The sequence below is a fragment of the Rattus norvegicus genome, chromosome 4 (genome assembly GCF_036323735.1).
Source record: "Rattus norvegicus strain BN/NHsdMcwi chromosome 4, GRCr8, whole genome shotgun sequence".
Taxonomy (NCBI): domain Eukaryota; kingdom Metazoa; phylum Chordata; class Mammalia; order Rodentia; family Muridae; genus Rattus; species Rattus norvegicus.
Genome location: NC_086022.1, coordinates 11,405,232 through 11,425,594, shown reverse-complemented (window position 1 = coordinate 11,425,594; position 20,363 = coordinate 11,405,232). Strand labels below are relative to the sequence as shown.

Below are 20,363 nucleotides of genomic sequence, written 5' to 3'. Positions count from 1 at the left end.
TGCTGTGAACAGAGACCATGACCAAGGCAACTCTTACAAGGACAACATTTCATTGTGGCTGGTTTACAGGTTCAGAGGTTCAGTTCATTATCCTTAAGGCAGCATCAGGGCAGCCATGGTGCAGGAGGAGCTGAGAGTTCTACATCTTTATCTGAAGGCTGCTAGCAGAATACGGACTTACAGGCAGCTAGGATGAGGGTCCTAAAGCCCACGCCCACAGTGACAGACCTTCTCCAACAAGGCCACACCTCTTAATAGTGCCACTCCCTGGCCCAACCATATACAAACCATGTCCTCTGTTGAATAGGACCTCCCAAGAAGCCAGGCTGTGAGTTGAGAAAGAGGCAGATATCGTCGGTGTCTGAACTACTGACCCAGACTTATTTGTGCCTTTTGCACAAATATATCCTCACAGGTGCAGTTGTCTTTACTAATGACAGGCAAACTGCACATACCCCGCTCTTGCAACCCTAAGAATCCTTTGTTCTTTGCGGGGTCTGGGTTCAGATCTTCCTATCCATTTAACCTTCCCAAGGCTCATCATTCTTTATTATATGACCTCGTGTTTTTAACTGATTCTGTTTCCCCTTTCCACCACATAAGTTCTTAAATGCTGATCTGTTTGTGAAAATTCCATTTATCTGTGGTTCCTGAGTCAAGAGTCTGAGGCCATCTTGACCATAATGAGATTTTTATCTTAAATTTTTAAAATTAATTAATTAATTATTCTACAAGATCTTATCATGTAGCCTTGGTTGACCTAGAGCTTGCTATGTGGGCCAGGGTAGCCTTGGACTCACAGAGACCTGAGCATGCTGGAATTAATGGCCTTTTTTATTTATGTATTTTCATTTTTAATTTGCAGCCTTTTATGTTTGTAGCCCTGTGTTTTCTTCCCTTTGGCGTTAGTCTTTGATGTTGGCTTTTGTCAGTATGTAGCAGGCAGGTATGGGACAGGGTGTGGCTTCCACTATATTTATTCTACTTAGGGGTCATATAGGACTTCATATCTTTTTTTATGATTTAAAAGTTTCTGTGTGTGTGTGTAAACTTGGGTGCATATGTGTGTGTGTATACTCAGGTGCATGTGTGTATATACACTTGGGTGCATGTGTGTGTGTATATGTGTGTTGTACACTCAGGTGTATGTGTGTGTGTATACACCTGGGTGCATGTGTGTGTGCATGTGTGAGTATGGGTGTGTATGTATACTTGGGTGCATGTGTGTGTGTGTGTGTGTGTATACACTTTGGGTGCATGTATGTGTGTATGTGTGTGTGTGTACACCCAGGTGCATGTGTGTGTGTGCATGTGTGCATGTATGTAGATGACAGAGATCAGCTTTAGCTCTCTTCCTCAGTCATTCCTACCTTGGTCTTTGGAGACATGGCCTCTCACTGAACCCAGGTTCAGCATTTGGCTAGCAGACACCAGGGACCCCAGCACCAGGGTTTCAGATGCATTCAGTCACAACCAGCATTTCTGTGGGTGGGTGCTGGGGATCCAAATTCAGGTCCTCAGCCTGTACAGCAGGCGCCGAACCAACTCAGCCATCTTCCCAGTCCTGTGTCTTGAAAACTCTCGGCAGCTGTTTGTTTATATACCACTCCGTCGTTGTCTTTCTGCTGCGCTGGACCCCAGTATCAATCATGAAAGCAGACTTGCCCTGGGTGAATCGACTTTCTCCATTCTCTCTCTCTCTCTCTCTCTCTCTCTCTCTCTCTCTCTCTCTCTCTCTCTCTGTGTGTGTGTGTGTGTGTGTGTGTGCGCACTTACAGAGCTATGTGGAGGTCAGACAACTGTCAGGAGTCAGTTCTCTGCTATGTGATACCGGGATAGAATCAGGACACCAGGCTTGTAGAGTGAGGACTTCTACCTGCCGAGTATCTCAATGTCCATCTTGGCTGTCTCTTCGGAGCAACTACATCCTTCCTCCTGACCTACTGCGAACAGACACACCCTCTTATTTGATCTTCTGGTGTGCTATGCAGCCTCTCTTCTAGAGTCTTAATTTCAGTTATATTTTCTGTTTATTAATCTTTGTGAATTCTGTAAATTTCTCATCATGCACCATAATCCCATTCATCCCCCCCAGTCCCTCCAGATCCACCCTCCACCCTTGTAACACTCCCTCAAAATTTTTCTCGCTGTGGAAGCTGCAGTATGTCAGTGTCTCCTGCAGTATACCATTTTGTTACACATCTTCACTTACAAATGTTCACTGCAGTGAGTCACTGGTCTGGTTGGAGGCCTCTGGATTCTGCTACTCCATCAACACTGGATCCTCACAGGGAGTCCTCTCATATATGCTGCTGTTGCCCTGTGTCATGGAGATCCTGCAGCTTTTAGACTAGGTAGATGTTGGGGAAGGCCAACTCCAAGCCCTGTGAACAGACACCATGACCAAGGCAACTCTTATAAAGGACAACATTTAATTAGGGCTGGCTTACGGGTTCAGAGGTTCAGTCCATCATCATCAAGGTGGGAACATGGCAGCATCCAGGCAGGCACGGTGCAGGAGGAGCTGAGAGTTCTACATCGTCAAATGAAGGCTGCTAGCAGAACACTGGCTTCCAGGCAGCTAGGGTGATGGTTCGAAAGCTCACACCCACAGTGACACACCTACTCCAACAACTGGATCTGGGCCTGGGTGGTTGCAGAGTTGGTCAGCCCACCAGCTCTCCTGCACCCATGCCACCAAGGGGAGCTCTCCCAGGCTGCCCAGGGGACAGTCAGTTCTCTTGTGCCCCCACCATCAAGGCCTGGTCTCCCAGGCTACCCCGGTGAGAAGTGGGTCAGCTCAGCTTAGTCCTCAGACAGCAACATGGCTCCAGGAGGCAGCCCAGACACAGAAGTCCTCATGGTCTTTTGTAGTGGGTAACATGGAACACAGACATCTATACAGACCTCTGCTGGGACAGGGACAGGGACCCACACATGGCCTGGGCATAACCACGACCTCAGGTGGCCGCACAGGCTACTCACACCAGGCTGTTTCTCACCGCCATCACATCTCCAGTTCTCCCTCTTCAGTACACAGACTTCTGCTTCTCTTTCTTCACCACATACCAGCTTATCATAGTGGCGTGTTCCCCACCCCAGCCCATCAGCACCAGGTGGCAATGAAGGCCTCTCTTAATTCACTTTTTAATACTCAAGTTTCTAATAAAGTTAATCTTCTCTCCTTTTTTTTTTTTTTTTTTTTCGGAGCTGGGGACCAAACCCAGGGCCTTGTGCTTGCTAGGCAAGTGCTCTACCACTGAGCTAAATCCCCAACCCCTATTTGTATTATTTTAAATTATGCATATGTATATGTCTGTCTCAAATAAATAAATGAATTAATAAGTATACAAATAATGGACCATGCTTGAGGTATAGCACCTTAGTTTGCCCTTTGACTTCCCCATTTATGTGTGCATAAATGTATCTGCACACACTCATGCAAACACACGAAGACCTGTATGCACACATGTAAATTTACTTTAAATATTTTATGTTTTTCTTCTTGAATTTTTATTTATTTACATAATTCTGTATTAGAAGAACTCATGTGGGGGATCAGGGGACAGTTTTCTTTTGGTTTGTTTGTTTGTTTGTTTGTTTTTGAGACAGTTTCTCTGTGCAGCTCTGGCTGTCCTATAACTCTCTCTCTCTCTCTGAAGACCTAGCTGGCCTTGAACTCACAGAGATCTGCCTGCCTCTGCCTGCTGAGTGCTGAGATTAAAGATGTGCACCATCATCAATTGGCCAGAAGACAACTTTTTTTTTTTTTTCGGAGCTGGGGACTGAACCCAGGGCCTTGCACTTCCTAGGCAAGCGCTCTACCACTGAGCTAAATCCCCAACCCGAAGACAACATTTTGGAGTTGGTTTTCTCCTTCCTTATGTGGGTCCGGGGGACTGACTTCAGATCATCAGGCTTGGTAGCAGGTGTCTGTACCTGCTGAACCAACCCATTGGCCTATATTTCTCTTTTTGAACACATATATGAGGTGACTCGGTGGCTAAGGGCACTGACCGATCTTCCAGAGGACCCAGGCGGTGGCTCCACAGCACCCACACTGAGGCTCACAGATATCTGTAACTCTAGCTCCAGGGGATCTGGTGCTCTCTCTTTTGGCTTCTCCAAGCACCAGGCATGAGAGTAGGACACAGATACACATGTAGATGAAGCATCTATATAGATCAAATAAATTTTTATAAGATGTATTTATTGCAACTGTATTTCTATGAGTGTTACCTACATGTGTGTCTGTACCATATGTGAGCAAAGCCCCTGAAGGCCAAAAAAGGGATTGGGACTCTCTAGAAATGGAGTCACAGCCGGCTGGGAGCTGCCCTGTGGGGGCTGGCAATAGAGCTTGGGTCATCTGCAAGAGCAGGTGTGCTATTATCTGCTGAGCCACATCTCCATGCTTTACTCTTGAACATCTTTGTTTTAACTTTTTTTTTTTTTTTTTTTTTTTTATTCTTTTTTTCGGAGCTGGGGACCGAACCCAGGGCCTTGCGCTTCCTAGGTAAGCGCTCTACCACTGAGCTAAATCCCCAGCCCCTGTTTTAACTTTTAAACTTTTGTCTTTTCCTTTCCTCTCTCTCCTCTCTCTCTCTCTGTTAACGGATTCTGTTAAGATGTGCATTCACTAACTCTAATGTCTAGATCACCTGTGAATCTATTGCTATTTTTTTTACTCTTCCTTTGGTTTTCTGTAATTAATTCTTGTTTTTGATATGTCTGGTATTTTATTCTAACAGCCTTATTGAGAAATAATTGATATTTACCAAATTGAAAATATTTAAAATATGCAATTTGATGGTGTTTACCATCCTCATAATTGTGATGGTTTGTGTATGCTTGGCCCAGGGAGTAGCACTGTTGGGAGGTGTGGCCTTGTGGATGTGGGCTTTAATTCCCTTACCTTATCTGCCTATGAGCCAGGATTCTGCTAGCAACCTTCAAATGAAGATGTAGAACTCTTTTTTTTTTAAAGATTTATTTTATTTATTATATATAAGTACACTGTAGCTGTCTTCAGATACACTAGAAGAGGGCATCAGATCTCTTTACAGATGGTTGTGAGCCACCATGTGGTTGCTGGGAATTGAACTCATGACCTCTGGAAGAGCAGTCGGGTGCTCTTAACTGCTGAGCCATCTCTCCAGCCCAAGATGTAGAACTCTTAGCTCCTCCTGAACCATGCCTGCCTGGATACTGCCTTGATGATAATGGACTGAACCTCAGAACCTGTAAGACAGCCTCAATTAAATGTTGACCATTATAAGAGTTGCCTTGGTCATGATATCTGTTCACAACAGTAATACCCTAAGGCAGTAATCTAGGTGGAGACTGTATCCAATCAAGATGGAGACTATATCCAGTCAAGATGGAGATTATATCCAATCAAAATGGATTCTGTATCCTCTATGCCCTGAAGTTTTTTTGTGTCTTATGGTGACCCATTCACTCCTCTCCCATAGTCTCTAACAGTCCCACTGAGTTATCAAAATAATAAACTGAGGGGTTGGGGATTTAGCTCAGTGGTAGAGCGCTTGCCTAGCAAGCGCAAGTCCCTGGGTTCAGTCCCCAGCTCCGAAAAAAAGAAAAGAAAAAAAAATAAACTGAAATAAATCACCTGGTACCACTTTTCCTTTTTGCCCTTTAACTCAGCATTATTTGGAAAGTTACTGTGTAGCTGTCTGTATGCATAGTTTGTTAGTTTTTATTGCTGGCTAGCACTCTACTATGTTTTTGCTTTTGATGGAAATGTAAGTAGTCCAGTTTAGAACAATTTTAAAAGAGTCACTGTTATGTTCTCACACAAGTTTATTTGTTTTTTTCATGTCTTTTGTACAAATGCTTCGGTGAGGAATGGGGAGTTCATATGGTAGGTTCATGTTGTTGTTTGACCCTAAAATGTTCTCAGAAGTCTCACAGGTTAAGGACTCCATGCCAACTGATAAGCTTTGGGGACATAATTGGATCATAAGGGCTCTGACCTCATCAGGGGACTAAGCCATGTATGACATCATAGTTGAGTTAACTGTTCAGGTAGGGTATAGTTGGGGGATGTAGGTCACTGGGGAACATGACTTTGAAGGGTGTATCTTGTCCCTGGTCCCTTCCTCTCTGTCTCTGCTTCCTGGATGTCATGAGGTGAGCTCTTTTCCTCCACCATTCCCTCACCTCACTATAGGTGTGAGAACAACAGAGCCTCCTGACCATTATTAAGTCTCCAAAACCGTGAGCCAAGAGAACCGTGCCTCCTCTTGAGTTGCGTCAGGCACTTCGTAACAGTGAGGCAAGTGGCTTACAGAGTACGCACTTCCCTTTTCATAATTACCAGGCTCCTCTGGGAGTTATGATTAGTTACCCTGGGATGAATCCTGTGTTTTTATATCTTGTTTGTTTTCATTTTAACTTGTTCCCCCCACCCTCAGGACTAGAGATTGAACCCAGAGCCTCACACATGCTAAGTAAGCGGCCCTACTGCCCATCTAATATCCTTAACCCTTAAAAACAAAACAAAACAAAACTATTGATCGTGGATGAAGAGATGGGTCAGTTAATAAAATGCTTTCCAGGTAACCACGAGGATTTGAGTTTCTATCCCACGTTGAAAGCACATGTGATCCCCTCACCAGGGAGGCAGAGACAGAAGGCCCTGGGACTTGTAGGCCACCAGTCTAGTCCAATCAGCAAGTTCCAGATCTAATGACAGGTCCTGTCTTCTAAAATAAGGTGGAAATCAACTGAAGAACAAATGTAATATCAACCTCTGGCCTCCACATGCATGCACACACTATCTCCAAAAGATGAAGACTACGTGTGTGTATACATATATATAAAATATATATTTATATATGTATATATTGTATCATATTTTATATCATATTTATATCATTTATATCATATTATATAATTGCTATATAATTATATATAATTTTACAATTTAATATAATATATAATGATATGTATAATAATATACATATTATATATCATATTATATATGATATTTATTATAATGTATAATGTATATTATATATAGTGTATGTATATTATGTCATATATCATATATATTACATAGCATCATATTATATATAATACTATGATAATAAATATATAATCTATATTTATATATAGGGTCTTTATATATATTTCTGGCTGGCATAGAATTTGCTATTAAAACAAGCTGGCCTTGAACTCACAAAGATCCACATGTCTCTGCCTCCTGGGTGCTGGGTTTAAAAACTTGCATTACCACACCTAGCCCTTCTTTTTATGATATATGTGTGGTCAGGGCTGTGGATGGAACTCAGTTGAGTATTTGTCCAGCATACATGAAACTCTGGGTTCAATTCCCTGCACCACATAAACCAGGCATGGTGGTATATGCTTACAAATACAACATTCCAAAGGTGAATGTGGGACTATCAGAAGTTCAAGGCTAGCCTGAAAAACAGGAGACCTTGCCTCAAAACAAACATATCTATAAACATATTGCAATCATAATCATGCTTGTAAAAAACATACTACTTTCTCGATTTTATCAAATATGCCACGTTTAAACATCAAGTCATCTTATAAATGTCTTTTGATTTGGCTTATCCATTCATTCATTTATTCATTTTGAGTCATGGCTTCAAAACTATTTGGAGCTGAGGCTGACCTTGAACTTCTGATTCTCCTGCCTCTATCTCCCCAGTGCTGGAATCACTCACAGGCATTCACTAGCACTCCTGTATTCGGCGGTGCTGGGGTCTAGAACCCAGGGCCTCATACACATTAACCCAGCACACTACCAACTGAGTTACATTCAGCTTTCCTTTTTAAAAATCTCTATTTATCTTATTTGTTTTCAGATAGTCTCTCTCTGTAGCTCGAGCTTTCCTTGAACTTGAGTCCATTCTCTGGCCTGAGCCTTCATGTGCTGGAATTAGTCATGACCCACTACACTCGGGTTGTAAATGTCTTTTTTAAGCAGGTAGGGAGGCAGGCAGGGCAGGGTACCAGCAGGCTAGACCAAATAGATGGTGGTCAGCAGCTAGCTGAGAAGGCACCGTCCCCACAGCAGGATATCGGCTTGAAAGTGTTGCCGGGACCCCTGAAAGTGAGCATCGTGGGTTCAGGGAACTGGGCGTCAGCTGTTTCAAAAATCATTGGGAACAATGTGAAGACCACCAAGAAGTTCGCTTCCCCGGTCAAGATGTGGGTATTTGAAGAGATCGTCAATGGGAGGAAGCTGACAGACATCATCAACACTGATCACGAAAACGTAAAGTACCTTCCCGGATACAGGCTGCCCGAGAATGTGATAGCTACTCCAAGTCTCAGCCAGGCTGTGCAGGACGCAGACCTGCTGGTGTTTGCTTTCCCACACCAGTTCATTCGAAAAATCTGTGATGAACTCGCTGAAGTGGTGCCCAGGAAAGCCCGAGGCCTCACCCTCATCAAAGGCATAGACGAAGGCCCCGAGAGCCTGAAGCTTATCTCTGACATCATCCGAGAGAAGGTGAACATAGATGTCAGCGTGCTGATGGGGGCCAACTTAGCCAATGAGGTGGCTGCAGAGCAGTTCTGCGAGACCACCATTGGCAGCAAGGTGCTGCAGAACGGCCTTCTCTTCAAAGAGCTGTTTCAGACCCCCAACTTCCGAGTCACTGTGGTTGAAGATCCAGACACGGTGGAGCTGTGCGGAGCTCTAAAGAACATTGTCGCCATGGGGTCCGGGTTCTGCGACAGCTTCTGTTGTGGAAACAGCACCAAGGCTGCTGTCATCCGCCTGGGCCTCATGGAGATGATTTCTTTTGTCAGGACCTTCTCCAAGGGCCAAGTGTCCATAGCCACTTTCCTGGAGAGCTGCGGGGTGGCTGACCTCATCAGTACCTGCTACGGGGGGCGGAACCGAAAGGTAGCGGAAGCCTTCGCCAGGACAGGAAAAAGCCTTGAGGAGTTGGAGAAGGAGATGCTGAAGGGACAGAAGCTGCAAGGGCCACACACCTCTGCCCAGGTGTACCGCATCCTCAAGCAGAAGGGGCTGCTGGACAAGTTTCCACTGTTCACAGTTGTGTATCAAATCTGTTACGAGGGCAGAGCAGTTACCGAGCTGATACCCTGTCTACAGAACCACCCAGAGCACAGGCGAAGGGAACTGGGGACAAGCCCAGCTCTACCTCACCCATCTCAGGGTCACACAGACACCAGGACGTGACAGTAAGATGGTTGCCTGCCTTTCTCTCATCTTGGACACACGAATTTCTGGGTCATGAGAGAGGACTCAGTGGCTGATGTACTGGTAACAACTACACATACACAATGAATGTGAAAAAACACAGCAAAGAAAAAAAATACAGCTTGGGAGTTGAATCAGGATCCCAGTGAGGTTCAGCGTTGTTTTCTTGTGTCTGTGTGTGCAGGTGTGTCAATGTGTCCGGCGGGGGAAGCTTATGGGTCTTTGTGGTTGGGATATGTTTAGGAACAAGTTGTAAATTGAGCATGAACAAGTGCATGGTGTATGTATGTGTGTTTGTGTGTGCATATGAGTGTGTGCGTGTGTGTCAGCTGGGGGGCATATAGGTCTTTGTTGGTGGGATATGTGTTTATATACACACATATGTGTGTGCATGAACAAGTGCATGGTGTGTGTATGTGTGTGTGTGTGTGTGTCTGTGTGTGTCTGTGTGTGTGTGTATGAGCATGTGTGCAGGAGTTGGGTCATCTGTCAGTGCTCTCTATGCCTTGCTGGCTTTCCCACTCTAATGGTGACATGCTCCCCCATGGAGAAGGATAGCTTCCCTGAATGACTTGTGTGACATCAACAGAAGTCAACGCTCAGCAGTGGAGCTGTCCCTTCAGTGTTTGGTTTTGTTGTACTGACTCACTTTTTGTCACCTTGACACAAACTAGAGTCACCTGGGAAGAGGGAGGCTCTGCTGAGGAACTGCCTCCATCAGATTTCCTGTGAACACGTGTGAGGGGCATTTTCTTGATTGATCACTGATGTGGGAGGGTCTGCCTGGTGTGGACAGTCCCATCCCTGGGATGGTGGTTCTGGTTTGCTTAAGAAAGAAGGCTAAGGGGTTGGAGATTTAGCTCAGTGGTAGAGTGCTTGCCTAGCAAGCACAAGGCCCTGGGTTCGGTCCCCAGCTCTGAAAAAAAGAAAATGAAAAAAAAGAAAGAAATTGGCACCGGACACGGACTATTACTGTGGCAGACTGGCCATGTTGTTTGGGGAGAACTGTGCAAACATTTGGAACTTTGGGTCGGAACTGGCAGTGAGTGTTCAGCATGGGAAACAGAGTGAGAGTAGTACAGAAAATCGGGGCCTGGCCTGTGACAGTTCAGAGGGAAGCAAAGGTTCCATTGGTGGCCTGCCAGGTGGCAGCAGCACAAGGCCTTTAATTCCAGCACTCAGCAGGCAGAAGCAAGGGGATCTCTGTGAGTTCAAGGACAGCCCAGGGCTACACAGAGAAACCTTGTCTCAAATATGAATATAGCTATAGATAAATCATTAGGGTAAAATCTTTTGCAAAGGTATTTCCTCAGGAACAGAATACAGAATCTATGGTTCAGAGGGGGCCAAGGCTGCATCTCTAGCTGGTGGCTGAACTTGGTAACATGAGTCTCCCACATGTTCCTGGTTTTAAAGGAATGAAGGGGTCACGGAGAGCAGCTGAGGCTTGGCATCGTGTTGCAGAGTTGGAACCCCTGCAGAGAGGCTAAGAAGCCATTGGTAAAGGTGAAGCCTCAGTTGTGAAGATCTCTGGTTGAAGAAGCTAAGGCTTAGCACAGAAAGAGCCAAAGTTGGGGTCAATCTAAGGCCAGTGGGAAAGTTCCACCTCAATCCTCCAGGCACAAAGACCCCTCCCTTCCATGGAGTAGTTAGTTCCTGGAGCAACTGCAAACCAAACTGTCAAACAAAGCTACCTGTGACTTCCAACTGACCTCCCCTTGACTCCCAACCATCCCCTCTGGAAAGCCCAGAATGGTCCACTGATCACGAGTCAGTTTGGAGGTCACTTTGCCCCATCAATAATACCTTGCCTAGTTACCAATTGTTTGAATTCTGCTCCCAATTGTTTGCAAGGTATATAACTCCCTGTCAGAGTCTGCTTGGGGTCCTCTCCGCTTGAAATGGGAGGTCCCCAGCCTGCTGGAATTAAACTCCTCTTGCTATTGCATCGATCATTGTCTCAGAGACTCTCATTCAAGAGGTCCTGGAAGGTTGGGGATTTAGCTCAGTGGTAGAGCGCTTGCCTAGCAAGTGCAAGGCCCTGAGTTTGGTCCCCAGCTCTGAAAAAAAAGAAAAGAAAAAAATAAAATATAAAATAAATATAAAAAAAAAAAAAAGAGGTCCTGGAGGAGGTTCAATCCAGAACTCACAGCACCGTGTACCAGGATCAGAGTCCCTGCAGAGGCTAGGTGAGGCCACTGTTGAACATGTCGCCTCAGTTGGAATTAAGACCTCAGCATTTTGTAGATGCCAGGACTGTGGATAACCACCAAGGATAGTGGTGGGTGTGGCATGGAGCTGGCCTGAGCCCATCAGACATGTTGTGCATGCTATAGATGGCAGACATAGAGAGGTGGACCCATCCAAGCCCTTTGGAGAGCAGATAATTTGTAAGTCCCAGACATCAGACACTGACCTATTCAAAATGGTTGGAGTCTAGTTTTGCTCTGATTGTGACTGTGTCCTTATTATTCTTAGAATAAAAAAGTATGTTAATTTTTTATTTAATAGAATCCCAAAGTTAAGAGACTGTAGGTATTTTAGAGACATTGGACTTTTATAAAGTGTTAAAAAAAATTAAAAATGATGCCTCTTCTCCCCCCCCCCTTTTTTGAGACAGGATTTCTCTGTGTAGTCTGACTGTCCTGTAATTTTCTCTGTAGACCAGGCTGGCCTTGAACTCAGAAATATGCCTGTCTCTGCCTTTTGAGGGATTAAAGGAGTGCACTACCACGCCCATCTGACTATGAGACCTTAAAGTTGTACTATGCTTTATATTGTGATATTAACATGAAATCTTAGGGGAAAAGAAGAAAAGAAAGGTTATAGTTTAATAGCGATATGTGTGTCAAGCTGACAAGGGGTCAATTATACTGGTTAGTCTTTTGTCAGTTGAACACTTGGGAAGAGAGAACCTCAACTGGGAAATTGCCTGTGGGAATGTCTGTGGGGCTTTTTCTTGATTGATGGTTGATAGCAGAGAGCCCAGACTACTATGGGCTCTGCCCACCAGGCGGTAGTCCTGGATTGTATAAGAAATAAAGAGAAGAAAGCCAAGAAGAGCAAGTCAGTAAGGTAAGCAAGATTCCTGCATGGTCCTGCTTTTCTACCTGTTTGAGTCCTCGCCCTGAATTCTCTTTGTGATGGACTACAGCTGTGAGCTGAAATAAACCCTTTCCTTCCTGAGTTGCTTTTGGCCTTTGTGTTTATTCCATCAATAGAAAGAAAATACAGGATAGCTGTCCTAAGGCTTTGATTGCCCTCCTAGCTCTCCTTTTATTGATGAGAGAAGGAGTCCTCCTTCCCAAACCTCCACTGTGTTTTCTCTATACCCGCTCTCATGAAGAGCAGTTAGATTGTTTCCCAGCTCTTCTCTTCCATCCACAGACGCGCTGGCCTGTATGATGGTGTGGAGAGATGCCCACAGAGGAGGAGGAACGGGTCCCTGTGGTAACAGACTGCCCTACTCTGCAGCTGTCCTTGCGGATAACTGGTTCCCACCAGTGAGAGAGCTACCACCTCAACAGTGAAACTTTCTTGATGTCCACCAGCTCATGTGGCCAGACGGTTGGAGGTGGGGTGGGATCAACCTGTCTTGACAAGAAGTAGGGGCGTGAAGGCACGCTGCTGAGTGTGCAGGTTTCTCCGTCTGGCAAACTTGGGCTCAAACATCAACTTCATCGCTGTGTCAGTTACACGCCGAGACAGTCACTCACCTCTCATTCATAATCTCATAATCTGAGGCTTGTGGCTCCCAGTTTAACAGCACAGGCCTGGCTGCCTTGGAAAAGGTGTTTGCCGTCAAGATTAAGTGACGGATGTTGTCGCAGGGATATTAGTCTGGATCGCCCAGGTGAGTTTTTTCATGTCACAAGGAACGGCCTTGAAAGACACCTGAGACGACATTGGGGCTTTTAGAGATGAACAGGAGCCCAGGCTGAGGTCTAGGAAAACTGGGTTAGCTTTTCACAGCACTATTCTTTCTGCTTTTGTATTTATAAGACTTGGAAAGCAATGCCTCCCTCCCATTCCAAGGGAGAATTTGCTTGAGACTTGCTGAAGCCGGATGTGCGGGCTCTGGCGCCACCTGGCGACAATCTCGGGAATGACACCCTGGGGCGCTCCAGACGCACTAGGTGCTGCTTTGGCTTTCACCAGCCAAGTTGAAGCAAGGAGAAAGGCGGCAGCTGCCACTTCAGGCCCACTCGGTGCTGCCTGGCACTATAGAAGCCTCTTTGGCACCCTAGCCCAGCCATGTTCTCTCAAGAGCGTCGATCCCCAGGCCCCGTTGCTGTCTGGACCAGCATAACTCTTTCCATCTCACTGTCTGAAGACTTGCTTTTATTTTTCCCCGAGACAAGGGTTCTTTGTGTATCCTTGGCTGTCCTTGATCTAACTCTGTAGACCAGGCTGCACTCAGACTCTTCAAACCCCACCTGCCTCTGCCTCCCAAGTGCTGGGATTAAAGGCGTGCACCACCACCGCCCTGCACTTGCATTTGGGTAGATCTGATTTGGCACAAAGACTGTGGCTCCCTTTCAGTGTAAATGCTTCATGACCTCCAACTCTGGAAATCTGAGGGGAGACAAAAGCAGAAGATAAATCCGCGATGTACAAATTGGAATTTTGGAAACAAGGATAATGATTTTAAAATAGGACATAAAATTAAAAATAAGACATCTCTGAAAATATACAAAAATTTCTCAGAAGTAGTTAATTATCTTAAGACTGTAGATTGAGAAGTCGGCAGTACTCAGTAAGGAAGTGGCATGCGATGGTGGTGTTTTCTGACTGGTTGAAACCTACCTGCGAGTGAGCACAGTACAGACTGCTACGTGGATTTCCTTCCTTAGTCTGGGCAGCAGGTGCTACAGATGCATTAGGATGCATCCTGCATGATGAAGCCAGCTAGCTTGCAAAGTATGGGGTGCACGCTGCAACCTCAGTCGGCTTGTAAGGACCCCACGATGCGTGTACTCACCACACCCTGAGCCGGGTTGACCTTGCTGAGGTCCCTGGAAGGTGGCACCTATCTGGGGCTGGCCCAGATCCATCTGTAACAGCCATGTTCCTTATCTAAGACTTGTACAGATAGTACAATGCCCCACCTCTGTGTGCAACCTGAAACCAGTCACACCACAGGGGTCAAAAGGCCTCAGACACCAGGTACAGCCTAGGAGAAGCAGGCAAAGCCTTTTCTTATACCTGCTTACTCAAGAGCTGCCAGGCAGGGGAGGGGGAGTTCTGCTTAGGGGTTTTCTGAGACCCTTCCTGCAGTCCCTAATGCAGTCTTAGACTTAGTCCTGGCTTTATAAAGGACTTCAGAGCCACTAACCAAGCAGAGCCAGTGCCGGGATGGGATTGATCCACAGGTCTCCTCCACAGGACATGTGGTTTTCAGGAGCAAATCCATGAGACACTCCCAGCTGAAGGTCACCTACCTACACATGCTCAGTCCTGGAGCCTTTACAGTGTTGTAGAAAGATGTATGCATGCATGCGTGTGCGTGTGTGTGTGTGTGTGTCTGTGTGTGTATGCATGTGTGTGCACGTGCGCGTGCATGTGCTGTTTGTAGGACTTAACAACTGTGGTTAAACGTGTTTTAAGCTTGCACTGAAGGGACAAATTCTAAGGATGGTCACCTTGACTCTCCAGGTCAGGTCCTTAGGCCCAGCCCCTCCCAGCGACTGCGGGAAGCTCTCAGAGAGGTTGCCAGGGTTTCCCCCAGCCATAAAGATTGCTGGTAAGTGGGGCTGACAGTGAGTGGCCTTTGAGGCTGGGTCAGCTCCTGCTGGGTACAGTACCTATCTCATGCCCCGCCCCTCTGTGACCAGGTGCTTTTTGTTTGTTGTTTTGTTTTGTTTTTGTTTTGTTTTTTGTTTGTTTTTTAGTCAGGGTTTCTCTGAGTGGCCCTGGCTGTCCTGGAACTTATTCTGTAGAGTAGGCTGGCCTTGAACTCAGAGATCCACCTGTCTACGCCTCCCAAGAGCAAAGGCGTGTGCCGCCTCGCTTAGACTTTTTCTTTAATTTTTAAGGCGTGTGTGTGTTTTCACATGTACACGCAGGTGAGATGCATGTGCGGTGTTGACATTGATGTTGAGTGTCTTCCTCAGTCATACTTCACCTTATTTTTTTAACTTTCAAAAAAAGAATTTTACTTATTTATTATAAATCAGTACACTGTCACTGTCCTCAGACACACCAGAAGAGGGCATCAGATCCCATTACAGATGGTTGTGAGCCACCATGTGGTTGCTGGGAATTGAACTCAGGACCTCTGGAAGAGCAGCCAGTGCTCTTAACTGCTGAGCCATCTCTCCAGCCCCATTTTTTTTTAACTTTTAAAAATTTAAAACATTTTTCTAAATGTTTTTTCTTTGTTTTGAGGCAGGGCGTCTCTGTGTAGCCCTGGTTGTCCTGGAATGCTCTGTAGTCCAGGCTGGCCTTGAACCACTGTGCCGGGCTTGTTTTTATTTTATTATTTTTTATTATTTTTATTATCTGTGTGCGTGTGTGCGTGTGGGTGCAGGTGTCTGGAGGCCAGAGCTGTGAGACACTCCCTGGAGCTGGAGTTACAGGCACTCGAGAGCTGCCGAGTATAAATACAGGAAACAGAACTCAGGTCCTGTGCTAGGACAGAATGCACTTGTACCCATGAGCCATCTCTCTAGCCCCTTCCCATCTTACTTTTGGAATAGGCTCTCACCTGGAACTGGTCAACCCCAGGCATCCTCCTGTCTCGGTCTTTCTGGCGCTGGGATCACAGGTGCATGCGGAGTCCTGTAACACGTGGTCAGTGTAGATGTGGCATCTGTTGTATTAGAGTCCAGAGTTGCCACACTGTGGGCTGGGGTGCTGTCTTAGTTAGCTTTTTACTTCTGTGATAAAAGCATGACCAAAAGTAATTCACAGGAGGAAACAAAGGGTTGCTTAGCTTACAGGTCCTGATCACAGGCTCACTGAAGGAAGTCAGGGCAGGAACTGAAGCAGAGGCCATGGAGGGGTGCTGCTTACCGACTTGCTTCTTGTGGCTTGCTTGGCCTGCTTTCTTAGAGCACCCAGGACCTGCCCCCAGGTGGCCCCACTCTCAACCATCATCAGTTAGGACAATGTCCCACAGTATTGCCTGTATGACAATCTGACAAAGGCTTTTTCTCACTTGAGGTTCTCTCTTCCCACATGACCCCCGCTTGTGTAGCGCTGACAGCAAACTGCCACGCTCCCCCTGCCCTTCTGTGGCCCTGTGATTCTGCTCCGACTGCCGCTTTTGTCTCTGAGAAACCACGATCCGTTCTCGTTCTAGTCTGGCCCTTGCCGACTTCAAGTCATTTGCATCTGCAGCCTTTTAGGCTATTTAACTTGTAAATTTCCTGAAATGATTCCAGCTCATAACTCCCAGAGTCCTGATTGCAGCATTTAAATTTTTTAGTATGCTGCGTGCCATGTCTGAGAGGTGTGGGTGCCACCCTCACCAGGACAGCCAGAAGGTACGAAGAGCACAGATGGGCATGGCACCGCTTGCTCCCCGAGTTACTCTGTCAAAACACCTGACAAGAGCAGCTCATGTGCAGAAGGGTTCATTTGGCTCGTGGCTCGCCATCCAGTGCACCATGACAGGCTGGCCAGAGCCAAGAGCATCCGGTCACCCTCCACCCTCAGTCAGAGGCAGAGATGAGCGCTCCTGTTCAGCTCACTTCCTCCTGTTGCCTTATCCCCTGGTTTCATTGTGGGGCCTGAATCCATCATGAGGGATCCACATTCAGGGTGAGTCTTCCCTCAGAGAAACCTCTCCAGAAGCGTCCTCACAGACATGCCCCGAAGTGACTCTTAGTCCTGGCAGGTTGACAGGGAAGGTTACCCACGAAGGGTGTCTGCCCACCCCATCCCCCATCCTTAATTGGCTTGGGACATCTGTCAAACTCCTGCTACACCACTGTAGCCGCGACGGTGCCACTTCGCTCTAGCTTCAACCTCAGAGTAACTGCCCCTCTTTAGTAAACGATACTCACTACACGTGGCCCACACTTCCTAGCCCCATGGGACAGTGAGCCTCTCGTGTGATCATTTTGTCCCTCCTACCTTGGAAGGCAGATCGTTGTGGAAAGACAAGTGTTTCTCCATCTCTTTCCACCTCCATGACTATCTCCCTTGAGATCCCCACGACACTCTCCTTCAATCTCAGGCTCATCCCCAAAACCTGGGGTTATAATTCACTGTGCTAGAACACTGGCTCCTTCTTCAGGCCTAGGGAAGCTCACCATGGTTCTTCCACATTCTGGTCTCTCTAAGTCCCTAATGAACCGCCTCAGACTTACTAACATCCAGTAACTACTTTCTTGTGCTCTCACGGCTCAGTAAGTCAGGAGCAATGAGAGGGCAGAGGGAGGGGCAAGTTGTCCCTGCTCTGCCAGACTGGAGTAAACTGGGAAGCCTGGAAGAGAAAAGTGTGTGTGTGTGTGTGTGTGTGTGTGTGTGTGTGTGTGTGTGTGTAGCAGGGAGCACGTGGAACCATCTTCTCTCACACATGGTCTGGCAGCTGGCGCTGACAGTCAGCCAGAACCCTACATACGGCCTCTTCACAAGCTCAGCGAGTACCAGCTGGCTTGGGCTTCCACACAACCTGGTGACTGAATTTCTAGAGAAAGGGCCCCGAGGGCAGTACTGGAGGAGTCCATGTGTATTTATGCTGCAGCCTGGGCAGTTACATAGTATCTCTTACACCATGCCTCCTAATTTCAGGAAGCCAAGATTGCTACTGTAGTCACTCAGACATGACCCAGCTACACCAGGGACTCCAGCCTCCTGCAATCATTTGCTCCCAGCTTGGCTGTTCTGTCCCTGCTGGGGACACTAAAAGGGTTAGTGTTCGCCTGAAGAAAAGATTTCCATAGATCTATGAAGACAGGTGTTTGGTGACCCAGGAGGAGCTGCAAGTTATGGTCCAGCACTGAACCTAGAGGAAGGAGGCCAGAGAAAACCCATTCATTACTTTCTGGCTTGTCTGTGGGTGGTAGTGTTGGGGACACCATGCCTGCACCCCTTCAGGAGAGGATAGACTTAAAGATAGTGTGTATTTTTCTTTCTTCTTTTTCAAATAAGGAGGCTAATTTGGGTGCATGGTTCCAGGAAGTTGAAGGGCTACAGCCGGCAATGATCTTCTTGCTGGCAGAGTCCTGTGGGACAGCCTATGTGCAGCAAACATGATGGGCTCATGAACTCTGCTCTCTTGTTTTCTTTCTTTTCTCTCTTTATAGGAATGCAATGATTTGTAGAACTTTAATACTGCCTTTTAACTGCTGTTTCAATACTGGTTTTGCAATACTTTGCAATAAGTCAGAAATGATAAACTTTGGATATGGGGGTCTGTAGCAATGGTATCTTTTTTTGTTTTCTGTAAATTCAACTTGAGATTGATAAGACCTGAAATAGAAGCTGTGATAGAGCTGAGAGGCTGCTCTGAGAGAAACTTTAGCTCTCACAAAAGGCAGGGACTGGTTCAGGACAGGGGTGAGATTTAATTGAAACAATGGATCTCTTTGGGGTTTTGTCCTTTGTTTTGTTTCATTTTTTTTCCCCTTGAGATGCTGGGAACTGATAGATTGTTTGAGGATCCAGTCAGTGAGTCAGGTGAGCATGAAGCTGGAATTTTTTTTTTTTTTTGGTTCTTTTTTTTTCAGAGCTGGGGACTGAACCCAGGGCCTTGCGCTTCCTAGGCAAGTGCTCTACCACTGAGCTAAATCCCCAACCCCGAAGCTGGAATTTGAAATAACTGTGAGCAACCTCACATGAGTGCCTGCCTATGTAACTACAGGAAAGGAACGCCTCATTTAATTATATCTAATTACTAGACTCTGTGCGCATGTGTGTGTGTACTTGTGTTTTTGAGTATGTGAGTGCACATATGTGCTTACATACATAAGGGGTCATTCCTCACTTGCTATCCACCGGGGGTTGTTTGGTTTGGTTTTCTGAGACACAGCCTCTCACCAGCCTGGAGACGGCTGGTCAGTGGCCCCAACAGATCTACCTATGTCTGCCTCAGCTTTCCTGGGACTTTGGAGTTCAGGTCTGTTTGCTTGCATGGCAAGCACTGAACAGTTATCTCCCCAGCCCCTTAAGCATAACTTTAAAAACCATGCCTGTGGTCCTTAGTTATTGTCAGGTTTCTCTTTTACTTAAGGATGTGTTTGGGGGCTGAGCTTGCGAGCTGCTTCACTTGGGCAGTGAGCCAAGATAGCTTCTGGCGCCCACCATCAGAGGAGCCTAACTCAGGATGACTCCCAAGTGGCCCTGCCAGAGGTGGTGGTGGTGGTGGTTGTTGTTGCTTTGTTTGGGGGTAGGGAAGAGTTGTTTTGGTTTGTCGAAACAGGGTTTCTCTGTGTAGCCCTGGCTGTCCTGGAACTCACTCTGTAGACCAGATTGGCCTCGAACTCACAGAGATCTGCTGCTTTCTGAATGCTGGGATTAGAGGCGTATGCCACCGCCGCTGCCACCACTTCCACCACTGCTGCCACTGCTGCTGCTGCCACTGCTCAGCTAGTTTTATTTTTTAAATGGAAAATAGACTAACTTTTGTTTCAAACAATAATCCTGATTGTGGTTTCCCCTCCCCTGCTTCTCCCCGTTCCTCCCCACCTCCATCACATCTGGATCCACACTGTCTCTGTCTCTCATTAGAAAACAGCCTTCTAGATAATAGTAAAATTGACTTGAATTAAGATAGGATAAAACCAAAACCTAGCACATTGGAATTGGACAAAACGAATAAGCAGAAGGGGAAAGAGCCTAAGAGAAGGCACGGGAATCAGAGATCTACTCGTTCCCACACCTGGGAATCCCATTAAAAAAACCTCTAAACTGGAAGTCATCATACACACACCGAGGAGCTGGTGCAGGCCCATGCAGGTCCTGTGCCTGCTGTCTCCATGTGTGAGTCTATAGGAGCTTTGATCATGGCGACTTAGAGGGCTTGTTGTCCTGGTGCCCTCCTGTAGGAGCCTCTGGCTCCCACACTCTTTCTGCCTCATCTTCCACAGGTTCCCCTGAGCCCTAAAGTGGGGATCTGATGGAGACATTCCATTTGGGGCTGAGTGTCCCAAGGTCTCTCTGCATAATTCCTGGCTGTGGGTCTCTGTGT

At 46.5% G+C, this 20,363-nt stretch overlaps 1 protein-coding gene across 3 annotated transcripts; it reads left to right on the top strand.

Moving 5' to 3' along the window:
• The first annotated feature begins 6,070 nt into the window (after positions 1–6,070).
• On the top strand, positions 6,071–9,366 carry Gpd1l3 (glycerol-3-phosphate dehydrogenase 1 like 3). Of its 3 annotated transcripts, none has more exons than XM_039108237.1 (2): positions 6,071–6,150; positions 8,069–9,366. In XM_039108237.1, exon 2 carries the CDS (start codon positions 8,201–8,203, stop codon positions 9,203–9,205), a length of 1,005 nt encoding a protein of 334 aa, XP_038964165.1. In that variant the 5' UTR covers positions 6,071–6,150; positions 8,069–8,200; the 3' UTR covers positions 9,206–9,366. The 3 variants fall into 3 exon arrangements, with proteins under 3 accessions (XP_038964165.1, NP_001333291.1, NP_001333290.1); NM_001346362.1 differs by having other exon boundaries at positions 6,086–6,150; positions 8,066–9,366; NM_001346361.1 differs by having other exon boundaries at positions 6,086–6,150; positions 7,857–9,366.
• Positions 9,367–20,363: the final 10,997 nt, after the last annotated feature.